The sequence below is a fragment of the Vigna unguiculata genome, chromosome 9, assembly GCF_004118075.2.
Source record: "Vigna unguiculata cultivar IT97K-499-35 chromosome 9, ASM411807v1, whole genome shotgun sequence".
Lineage (NCBI taxonomy): Eukaryota > Viridiplantae > Streptophyta > Magnoliopsida > Fabales > Fabaceae > Vigna > Vigna unguiculata.
The window spans coordinates 19128869-19141450 of NC_040287.1; the positions used below are offsets into that span (position 1 = coordinate 19128869).

Below are 12582 nucleotides of genomic sequence, written 5' to 3' on the forward strand. Positions count from 1 at the left end.
TATGTGTAGATTCTAAATATATTAAGAAGGAAATGCATTTAGAATGCTGCGGAGTACTGTAAACTTCAATATTTCACAAATAAAAAGTGTTTGATCTCTTCATAATATCTTTCTATCTTTGGTCACCTAAAGGCTATTGATCCTTATAGCGAGTATATTTAGGATTCTTAATTAACAATGACCTCGTACAATTTGGGAACAAAAAGTGTCCATATTTATATGTATTGTTAGGCATGTGTATACAGATGTAAAGGTCCTGAATAACCATTTTTATTTTTATTTTTTGTAAAACGATTAAAGTAGTAAGAGTGCAACCATATCTATATATATATACCGTCTATTATATTGTATTTCTTTAAAATAAATCTGTATTTCATTTTCTGTAAACTGCAACACAGATGTATTAAAATTAAAAAAAGAGAGATTAAAATACAAGACGGAGAAAAATGAATTTTTAATGAAAATTGACAGCATAAAGGTATTAATTTAATTTAATCAGAATACAATTTTGTGTATCATTTAACATTTAACATGTATATGATAAATTTGATAATTTCTATAGAAAAAGATTTCTATTGAGGGCCAAGGCCCAATCCGTAGCCCATGTGAAAAATGTTTCGCCATTTTCTTCACGGTACTTTCTGCGATGTTCACGTAGATGGTGTTGAACCGCCATGGAGAAGCCATCGTCGTCGCGAAAATCGAGCACGAAGATGAAAGCTTCGAGCGATGCGAACACCAGCTTGAGTATGCTGAATGATGATCTTCTTCAGAACATTCTAGCGAGGCTTCCTGCTGTTCCATTCGCTTCCGCAGCCTGCGTCAGCAAAGCATGGAACTCTCTCTGCAATCGCATCCTCTCTCGTCCCAAACTCTCTTCTGCGCTCTCTCTCAACCCTTCGCTCCCCGTAACCCTCTTTCTATCTCACAATTTACACAATTAGGGTTCGGTAATAAACCTACGGAATGACGTCGGTTAACGCTCTACAATTTCGTATAGGATGCTGTTAATGAGGTTGTGCAAAGGGTTCTGTCGGAGCCAATTCGACCGCATTTTGCTATTGCCAATACTGGAACTGGATTCTGCACTTCCAAGACTCTGCGGCTTGTAAGGAATTAATACCTTCATCTCTTTTGATTTTTTTTATTGTGTTTGCTATGCAATTGACTTAATGCTTATGTTACAGATTAGACAGTCATTGGGATCTAATATTCCCGTTATTGTTACCGTGGCAAATGGTATTATTGGAAGGGATGCTGTTACTGATGAGTTTAAAGAGGTTGGGTTTTGATATTTGTTTTCTGTTGTGGTAGAGATTTGCTGAACTCGACTAAACGCAGGGTGATTTATGTAGGTCAAATGGGGTGCCCTTTTCAGTGGCTTTGGTGAGGAAACATATGCAAAGTCTATAAACGAAGGCTTAGTTTTGACTGTTGGCTACTTGCCGGGATTGAAAGTTGAAGCCGTGCCGTTGCGGCGGCCAAGAAAGGTAGTAAAATCCCTTTAAGAATTTGGACTTGTGCATTCTCAGAAAATGAATATGTAATCTATAAGAGAGATTGAGATAGTAAGACATTGTGAAAATGAATGCTTCTACAACCCAATTTAAGGTGTTGATGCCAAGAAGCTAGAGATGGCTTATCGAAGACAGGTGTTAAAGAACATAAAGAGAACATGGCAGTAAAATATTTATGTCTTGCATTGCTTTTTCGTATTATTAACTACACACTTTACTAAAGAGACGAGTCCCAATCCATAGACTAACACTATGACTATTCGATCTCTTTTAACATCACAGTTAGCATATTAGATCGGTTTGTAATTGGTTTTCCTATTTTGAAATAAGATGTTTTTAGTTGTGCTTGTCTAAAGCTCAGAACCAGAAAGGCATCAAGGCATCAGTAGTGTATGGTTCAACCAGGATGAGTGACTAATGTTGCCTCACCTCAGTTCCTTAGTTGCACCCTTTCGCATCTTTATACTGATTAGTTATATTTAAATGAGGGTTGCTTTATTCTTTTATTTATTTTTTCCAACAGTCATTTCAAGCACCATGGGTTGACAATTTTATTAAGGATATTAAGGAATATTCAGCCATTGCCTCTGGTTGCCCGTTCCCTGTGGGGATCATATTGTTTGGAGTAAGTTTATAGCTGCACGCATATTTACTAATTTTATTTTATTATCTTTTTCATTATTTATTTAATTCTTGGATATGTTTCTGATACTCTGATTTGGCTGCATAGGAAGCAAGCAGTGACATGAAATTGGTTCTGGAGAAATTGGGTGAGTGATACTTATATGCATATAATTTGATAATCCTGTATGTATTATGTTTCGTAGATATGCTCTTTTGTTTAATATTTTCATTTTCTCTTTACTTTATGAGGAAAATAGTAGGAGAAAATTAGCCTGCTGCTTGGTAGACTATGGAGTTTATCGGGTTATCTCCTCACTTTTAGTGTGTCTGTGACAAAAGAGCAAGGAAGGAAATTATTTCTTGGGGTTTATTTTGTGCACTTAAAGATATGACTTCCTGCTTACTCTAAAATTTTTGTTGTAGAATGTCTATGGGATACATAACTGTTGTTTAATACTTGACTTTAGATTCGGAAACTGTATTCTACAAATGTGTTATGTAATTTAGATCATTATTTTAATTTGTACTCTTTTACTACAAGCTTGTGCTCTTCATTTTCATTATTTTTTTTTATCAAAATTAATTCTTGTTTTTATTTCAGATTATGCTATGCCAATGGACACTGTCGTTGTGGGTGATGAGAGAGGCTCCTTTGACTTTGTACACAAAAGTGGGAATGATTCTAGAATCATTTGTAGTAGAAGAGGAAATGTAGAAGCTGTTGCTCTGGTATTTGTTCAGGACAGAGACAGGTCTTTGGGTATGTCTGGTTATCTTTTGGCAGCCCTTGCCACCTGATCCATGATATAATTCATATAACTGCTACAGTGCATACTGCACTATTTCATTGACGAGTAATGCATTTTCTTCTATTCCTTGAAGGATCACAGGGTTGATGATTGCTGTACTTTCGCGAACATATATCCTTTAATCAGGAGAAAATGAACTGTTAATCAAATAAATTTTAAGACAAGTGAAAATTCCCTTCAAGCTTGATTAGATATGTCTGCAAATTTCAATTATTTTTCTCTCGAAATAGTGGTGTGCAGTGTGCACAAGTTGTTAGAGGGAGAGAGAAAGTAAAAATAGGAGGTAGTAGGGAAGGGGGAGGTAGGTTAGAATTGTCGTGGATTTGGAAGAGAATTGGACACTCTCTAATTGCTTTTCTTCTGTTATTGCTAATTGTATTTCCATTTCAAAATTTTAGTTGATTTTGGCTAAAGTTGCTATTATTAATACAACTAGAGTTGGCTTGTTGTATCATATTTTTTTTGGTTCTTATCAATTGATATCATAGCATTTGTTTGTGGCAACTTGTATGGTCTCTACATGCACTGCAATGGAGTCTTGAGTTGGAGCACAACGTCCAAAAGTTGCTAGAAGATAGCCAATTACAGCTGAATGAGATTAAGTAGTTGTTGAAATAGATAGGGTGAACCCACATATGTGTCTGTTCTTATCATTGGAAGACATTTTTGTGATATATGTTAAAGATCCCACATCAGCTAGAGATAAAAATTATGGGAAGATTGCTTGGCCTCACACTCAACAATTAAAGAATGATAGTTTTAATTAGGAAAATGGCTCAAGTGGCTTTTGAGCACCTGAAAAGCAATGACAATATTGGCAGTCCCAAACTTTGAGAAAATATTTTTTATTGAAGCTGATGCATCTGGGAAAGTCATAGGTGCTGTACTTATGCATGAAGTGCATCCCATTAGATAAGTAAAAGCTTAGGTGAAGGATCAATTTAGTGTATGAGTGAGAGTTGATGGCATTTGTACTAGACTACCACAAATGGATGGACTATTTTCTGGCTAGCTGTTTCCTAGTACATTGCAACCAGAAAAACTTGAGGTTTCTAGCAGATCAAAGACTCATAAAAAAAGAGTAGCAAAAATGGGTTTTTGAATTGTTTTGGTTTAATTTTAAGTATAAACCTGTGAAGGAGAACAGGGTTGTTCATGCTCTCTTGAGGAACCTACAGTTGGAGTTTTGCAACCTCTTCTGACTCAGATTTGGTCAGACATCTCCATCAATTGCATTGAGGGGTTGCCCAAGGCTTTTGGAGTAGACACTGTCTCGGTAGTGGTTCAGGTTAACCAAATACTCTCGTGTTGTGGCCATTGCTCCCCCTTTTACTCCTATAGAAGTTGCTGAAATATTTATCTCAGGCATAGTGAAACTTCATGGGCTTCCTTCTTAAATTGTGTCAGACAGAGACAAGTGTTTCGTGAGCACTTTCTGGACAAAGTTAACAGTAAGACACATTTGACGGAAATGAGAAGATATTAGACAATTACACAAGAACAAAGAACAAGGCCAACGATATCGATATCAGATAATAGAAAATATCAGAAAGCTACAAATCCTTTATGAAGTTATGGTGGAAACCCTAAAGGGTTATGACGGAAATATAGGATTAAAAGAAATATAATATATGACATAGATAATTTAGAAAGAAAATATAAAAATATGAGGGGCGGCGGTAGCGGCGAGTGGCGGTGGATGATGGTGGGCGACGACAAACTGGGGGTAAGTAGTACTTAGTACAGAGGCTGAAGAAAAAGAAAGATTAGGTGGATAAAATAAGTTTTATTGGGCTGGCCCAATTCTTAACAAAACATAAGTTAGGCTTTTAACACACCCTGCAATTAGGCTTATGTTACATGTGCAATTGCCCTGCAATTAGGGTTTCTTCCACTACCCCACTTCTCCATGCTGCAGCCGTTCTTTCTTCTTTCTTCTTCACACCGCTGCTCATTTTTCTTCCTCATGCTGCTGCTGCCTGCCTTTTCCGTCATTGACGTTCCATGCCTGCCACTCGTCATGCAAAAAGCAACCACCAGGAGCCACCATGAAAAACCCGCATCCCACCGCCTTCTTGTGGCTGCAGGCTGCAGGCTGCAGGCTGCAAAACTGCCCCGATTTCCGTTATGACGCCGCCATAACAGAGTTTCGATAACACTGAACAAGACAAAGAAAGAAAAGGATAGAAAGACTTGTTGATGGAAGAAGAGCGCCAAATGAATCTTCTTCATGATAAGCTAAATGAAGAATCATCACTCACAAAAGAGTTTCCTCTCAATTCTCAAATTTCAATAAACTCAAAAGTAATCTTACATGTGAGGCTGATGGATATTTCCAACCGATGAGTTCTACAAATTACAATCCTGATGACACCTAAATGTTCTTCTAAATACATTCAAATGAGGTACCTAGAACCTACATAAGTGTGGTAAAATATTAAAGAAAAAAAAAACGAGGGAAAATTTGAGTGGCTGAATCTAAGGAAGGTGCCTTCCATGCTTGATATGCTTTTCATGCCTCATTTGCCATGCTTTACTAGCATTTAAGGATTCTGGCCAAGAATTTCTTCTTTAAATTGGGCTTCAATTTAGGCCTCCATTGACATCATCAACCCTTGTTTGCTTCTTATCCGAACTAGAAAAAGCCCAATGTAGCATGAAGCATTGGAGGGAGGTTGGGTTGGGGATGCGGATTTTTTTGAAGATACAACCATACAAACTGAAAACTTTGGACATAAACAATTATCGAGAAGGTGGTTTCAGTTGCTAATAAGTTGCAGTTATCTGAAGGAACAACAGTGCATCCGTTATGCTATGCAATGCAGAAAGCAGTTGCTGCAACTGTGATGGGTCAACCACTTCCCCTATATTTTTGGTGAAGATTGGGAGATGCAAGTCAGCTTGAAGCTTTCACCATTAAGAAGGACACCGGAAACAGAAGTACTAATTAAATGGAAGGAATTGCCTGACTTGAAAATTCTTGGGAGGATATCACTGCAATCAAGGAGCTGTTTCCCACTTTTTTACCTTGAGGACAAGTTGGGATTGAGGGGGGAGTATTGACAAGACCTCTAAGTTTATGGTGTACGTTAAGAGACAGAAGAAATGTATCACACTTAGTCAGAATAAGGATAGAGAATTGGTAGGCTAACTAACTGCTGACTTGGCATTAGTGGTGTGTGGTGTGCAAAGGTTGTTACAGAGAGAGAGAAAGGATAAATAGGAGGTTGTAGGGAGAAAGGAGGTAGGCTGGACTTGTTGTGGACCTGGGAGAGAATTTGCACTATTCCGTCATCATTTCTTTTCTTCTGCTTTTGTTAATTGTATTCCCAGTTCTGAATCTCATTATTTTGGCTGGAACCTCTGTTATTAATACAATTAGAGTTGGTTGTTCTGTCATGTGCTATATCCATGATAGTGAATACTGATTTTATGCTCCTTAGTAGTGAGGAATCATGTTGTGAGTATAGCTACTTTGGTCAAACAAGGATCACTCACAACATAAGAGGTGCTATACTCCTTGGGTTAATATTGATTGTTGGGCTTAAAGGGGCAAGAGAAAAAGGTAGTGATATGAAAATGGAGAATGTTAAGATGGATGTGTGGCCATTCAAGAAAGGCATGATATGATAAAATGGATGTATACAACTGGATGTCTGTAAAAAGATATTGGTTTGACATCTATAGGAGAACAGATGACTAAAAATCTGTTAAGGTGTTTTGGAGACACATGAAAAAAAGGGTCATTGAAAGAAATGGTTGGGAGAGTAGTTTGCATGGATTTTGGCCCTGTAAAAATGGGTAGAGGGAGATCAATGGCAGTGGAGGAAATTGTTAAGAGGAATCTCATATAAATAATATTTCTGAGAATTTTTTTTAATGGTGTCCAATGTCATTGTGTGATTTATGTATCTAACTTCAAATAGTGGGATAATACTTTTTATGCTGTTTACATATTTAATAACTTCACATATTAGGGTTTAGGTGTTTTTCTACTCTCTTACTAGGCAATTTCTTCTTGCACCCCTATATTATTTTACTGCACCCTATAACCAAGGTGAAAAGTCAAATTTGTTCTCATCTCCTTCCCTTCTCCTCCATTGCACCTCCATACTTTCCCACCTCCACCTCCACCACATCTTTCACCTCTACCTCCACCTTCCTGGGGTCAATTTTTTTTTTTACGAGGGATGCGGATTATTACTTGTGGATTCCACAATTTGTGTGCACTACTGATTGTAAAATTTGGAATGCAATTTACATTATGGATTGTACAAACTGGAATGCAATTTGCATTACAAATTGTCTTTCAAATTTGCATTATGGAATGTAGAATCTGGAATATAATTTTGTATTATGGATTATATAATTTGAAATGTAATTTGCATTTCATATTGGCTTCTAAATTTACATTATGGATTATAAAATTTGGAATATAAACTTGCATTACGGATTGTACAATCCGGAATATAAATTTGCATTACGGATTGTACAATCCGGAATGTAAATTTACACTATGGATTGTGCAATCTGGAATGTAATTTATATTATAGATTGTATAATCTAAAATGTAATTTTGCATTACGGATTTAACAATTCAGAATAGCCATGGATTACACAATCTGGAACTATAATTACAACAGAGGTATAATTGGAATTTTAACTATGGGGGTGTAGGAAGAAATTGCCCTCTTAATATTTTAGATTATTGGGCCTTAATTTGAAGATTAACTTTTTTTTCTTGTAAAATATAATAATGAGATATATAATCAAGAGGAGTAATGATTAAAGTGTAATAACATTAGAAAAATATTTAAAAGTAATATATACTATGAGAAACTAAAAAATATAAAAAATATTTATTGCATCATCATTAAATTATTATATTATTTATAGGTATTTTAATGTCTTTTTGTATGAAGTAAACTCCTACGAGTTTATGATTAGAGTTTACAAAGCTTCCATGAATTTATGTAAACTCTCAAGTTTGACAATCTTGTCTAACACAACCAGATTTTGTGTGTGGTATTCTGAAGTTTAGGGCAGAAAGTCTCTTGTAAGACATTTTGTAGGAGTTTTATCATCTGGATGAGCCTTACCCCAGTATTTACTAAATAGAATCACTTATATAACTGTGGAGTTCTATCAGTTGACTTGTTTTAGTGAGCTTGATGATTACCCTAGTATTTACTTGTCATGTTTGTTAATGTTAAATTTGAAGTCACTTTTAAAATTTGTCTAAGGAAGTTGGAAAAAGTAAGTGATTATTTCTCCAAAATAAGTTGAATCAAAGTCAAGAATTTATTGAATTAAAGCTTTATTAAGTTTTTTACCTAATCGTGTCCAAAACACAAATTATCAATATTGGATGCAGATATAGCAATTTTCGAGTATCCATGCATCGTAGGATAAGCACCCTCACTGTTTTTTCTTTATCATGTTTCCCTCTCTTTTTTGTTCTGCCTTTGTATGTGTGAACAAGTTGAATAATAGTCTATCTTGTGGATTGTTTTACTGTTGTGATTTTTCCAGTCACATGGCATTATTTACTAGTTTTTTAACTTAGTTTGTTTTTTACAAGTTACTTACCTTTGCTATGGATTGATTTCACTGCAGGAACTATTAGGTTTCATGTTGCATTGTCAGATGGTGTTTCAACTGTGGGTCCCAGATACAAGGCTGCCTCAGTTAGACCAAACACCACTGATTGTGCAACATGGCTAACTGCTAGGAGGGAAGGGCAACAAGAACTTCTTGATGGTCAGAGTATTCTACTTGATATCAATAATTTGGTGCGCAATTTTATGCATATCTTTAGGCAAAATTAAAATTTCATTTGCTAAGGAAAAAATATGTTAAAATTATTTAGAACTCGTCAAAACGTAGTTTTAAAGAATGACCATTAGATTTCATGTAATAAATAAAATACCCTTGTGAAGAAATTTGCAAATGACTGTTTGGATCCAATTGCAAGGTACGGATTTCTAGTATGGGATTTATTTCTTCTTATATATGGTTTTTATTTTCTTAACTTAAAAAATGTTGCAGCTGGACAATCATATTGAATCTCCTGATTTGTACATCGGGGTAATTAAACATAGGAAATTCTCCACGGGAGCAGAGAAGCCAATGCCAAGAACCTGTGTTGCATATCATGGAATTGTGGGGTATGATTTAAAGTACTTTGGTGTTCTACTTCCTCATTGATGTATATTCTTCTCTCATTCTCTGGATGCGTTTGAAGATTTTTTTAAAAGGACTGAATTTTGCTATATCTACCTTTTAGTGCTATATCTTATAATCCCATTATTCCATCCACTGTCATTTTCAACTGCTGATATTAATTTTGGTTTATCTAGCTTAGATGATGGGTGATGAATTACAGTTGCTTATAACCAACTCATGTAAAAGATATAGTAGTCTAAATTTACAAATTTGGTAAATTGTTTTTTTTAAGTCTTAAAAAGTTGTTTTACCCATTTTTTTGGAATCTTGTGCTATGTTGAAAAACAATTGTAGGTGTGGCAATGTGTAATTATTATTGTACTTCAAATTCTTGGATACTGAGTATAGGGAACTAGAAGCAATCTTCTAATTCATTAATAGTTGTTTGGTGGAGTTAGGCATAAACCCTCTACTAAGATGGTGTGTTTAAATTGTAACTGTTAATCTGAGCTCAAATTCTTTGAGAAAAGACAAATGCATGTATCCATGATTGCCTAAATTCTTTTTGTACAATCTTAGATGACATGAGTTCTGTCCAGAATGAAATACGGATGCAGACAATATTTTTGAACATATAAGTCTAAGCTAATTTTTTGTTTCGATAGATGGTATTATTTTATTACTTCAATATTGAAATCACTTAAATATTAAAAATGGTGCCCAGACAGAAATAATTAGAAAGATGCTTCTGCTGAAATTGTAAATGAATCTTTATTAGCTTTTATGACAGCCATTTGATGTTTTTATATTTGTTCCCATTCTTTCACGTAAAATTATGGGTGTAGTTGCAATCCTTGGCCTTTAAAACACGTATCTAAGGTTCTCCATAGCCTCTAGTGAAATTGTCACCATTGCCATCATGAGGCTCATGGCCATGTGTGTGTGTGTTTTTGTGTTTTCCGTAGCAGTTATTTGCCCTCTTAATAAAAAGGGCTAAGTTTTTGTGTTTGGACAGAGGTGATGAAGAGTATCTGTATGTGGACGGCATCGGCATAAAAACAGGAGATTTCTTTCAATTCTACTTTTCAGATCCGAACACTGCCTTAACTTCATTAACCAAGGTCCATGAAGCCCTCAAGAATATTACACTGGAAAGAAATTCCAAGAATTTCAAGGGTGATGGAGACAATGCTGCCAATGTTTTTGGAGGTTTAATTTTTGCTTGTTACGGCCGGGGAGAATCCTTCTTTGGACGTAACAATGTTGATAGCTCCCCTTTCTTGGAGAATTTTCCAGGAGTGCCATTTTCTGGAATATTTTGTGGTGGAGAAATGGTGCGCCCCTGTACCACTGTGATTGGTCAATGTGAAGGAGCAAGCCCCGTTAGTTGTTGTCTGCATGTCTACAGTACTGTCTACTTGGCAATGTCTTATACTCCTCCCTCTGTGGAAGACTAGACACGTTCATATTTTCTTTCCATAGTGTAAATTTCTTAGTTAAGTAATGGTTATGGAATTTATGTTTTTTTTTTACTATACACTTTTTATTTTTATCTATCATAATAGCATTATGAAACTTTCTCCATACCTTCTGAAATACAAGTTCTTGAAGTTAGAAGCTGGACAGGATGTAATGAAACGAAGTCATGTTTCTTCTGGGAACCGCGACCTAAAGATTGCTGGGTGTTGTGATGAAGTTTATGGAAATATCTTGGTATCTTACTCAGGAGCCCGTCCTACTTGTGGTAGTTATATTATATATACTAGTTTTTGTACCCGTCCAATGCACTGGACTATTTAAAAAATGTATATTTTTTTGTTATTATAAATAACAATAATATTAAAAGGTAAGAAAATTGTGTAATAACATAATATTTAAACATAGAACTTTAATATTTTGATTATATTTAAATACTATTTGATAATTTTTTTTCAAAGTAATTAGAAATACTAAAGTTTTTCTATCCACCTTCGATCTTGGTATTTTTTTGAAGAATTTATAAGCATTGGTCCACATGTATATTATGAATAAAAATATATTGGAAATTTTCCTAAACGAACTTGTTTTTTAAAATGTAATAACAGTAAAATTTAAATATAACAAAAAAATAAAACATGAATACAAATAAATATAACTGATAAAATATTAAAGGAATAAATATACCAGTGTAGAAGTTCGAATTGAATTTCTAAAAGAATATCGTAAACCATAAGACTTTTAAAACAATAATTTATTACTTTTAGATTTTAGTTATGTCCAAAAAGCAACATAATTGAATTTTTTGAGTTAAATATGTTTTGGTTCTATAACTTTCGGTGAAAATTAGAATTAGTTCATTTTCAAAACTTTAGTTTAAAAGTCTTCAAATTTTAGAAATATTTGAATTTAGTCATTTTAATCAAATTTTGTTAAATTTATTTGACATTTCAAATATTTTTCTTAGTAGCATTTGAGTTGTTAACACGGTTTGACACATCTCTGTTTCAATGTTAGTTAAAAAAATATTATGAAACTCATTTGAAACGTAAAATAAATTTAACAAAATTTGGTTTAAATGACTAAATTCACATACATCTAAAGTTGGAAGACTAAATTGGACTAAAGTTTTTAAAAAAAATTAATTTCAATTTTTATTAAAAGTTAAGAAACAAAAAACATATTTAATCTAATTATTTTTAGAAATCCTAATATAAGAAAAATTAAGTTTTTCAAGAAAGATACGGAAATAAGATAAGAATTCTAAATTTTATAAAGATTTATTTTATGCAAAAAATATACATATGAAGTCATAAAAAAATAACTACTAATGTATTTTTCAAATCCTAACCTAATGTAAATTTAATCTTTTACTAAACTTTTATCTGTTAGACCGAAATGTAAATAATTTTATTTAAATATTTTGAAGCACAAATATTGATCATGACATATGTAAAAGTATTAGTGTATTTATTTTAATTATTTTGATTATGTTAAAAACAAATAAAAAAACAAAACAATTATGAGGTGTTTCTCTGTTAGACATTGTCAGGCAGGGATTTGTCATGATTTGTAGTTGTACTCATGGCATTTTTACCATCATTTAAAATTAGTATCCTTGATCATTTCTTTGTATTCATTCTTGATAAGGGTATATACAATTATACATGTATAAATATCGAACGAAGAATATAAAATATAATAATATTTTATTATGAAAAATTGAATTATGGGATCATTGTTATAAAAATTATGTTGAACCATTTAGTTGAAATTGTTCAATCCAAGACTGGATTATAGCAAGTCCATACCATTTGTTGGATCAGAAATGTTAAAAAACAATTATAATTGGGGTATAATAGTAAAGATGAATTCAATAATGATTAATGTAAGATCAATTGTGATAATCTGTTGGTTGAATTATCTGAAAGTCTTTCTGCCTTGATTCCATAATCTGAATTCGATGAATCGAGGAATCATAACATTTGGGT

The 12582-nt window shown here is 33.7% G+C and overlaps 1 protein-coding gene across 1 annotated transcript; it reads left to right on the forward strand.

Annotated features, from left to right (window-relative positions):
* The first annotated feature begins 582 nt into the window (after nt 1–582).
* On the forward strand, nt 583–10815 carry LOC114163091 (F-box/LRR-repeat protein At5g63520). Its single transcript, XM_028047169.1, has 10 exons — nt 583–908; nt 1001–1108; nt 1188–1280; nt 1356–1490; nt 2041–2142; nt 2248–2287; nt 2743–2901; nt 8567–8742; nt 8999–9117; nt 10131–10815. Exons 1-10 carry the CDS (start codon nt 675–677, stop codon nt 10570–10572), a joined length of 1608 nt encoding a protein of 535 aa, XP_027902970.1. The 5' UTR covers nt 583–674; the 3' UTR covers nt 10573–10815.
* The last annotated feature ends 1767 nt before the right edge of the window (nt 10816–12582 follow it).

Bases quoted from the DNA above. Each gene is read 5' to 3' on its own strand.
- LOC114163091 (XM_028047169.1), top strand. From the start codon at position 675: ATGGAGAAGCCATCGTCGTCGCGAAAATCGAGCACGAAGATGAAAGCT. The intron at 2,143-2,247 runs GTAAGTTTATAG...TTGGCTGCATAG, and splicing joins TGGGGATCATATTGTTTGGA to GAAGCAAGCAGTGACATGAA. The intron at 2,902-8,566 runs GTATGTCTGGTT...ATTTCACTGCAG, and splicing joins GGACAGAGACAGGTCTTTGG to GAACTATTAGGTTTCATGTT.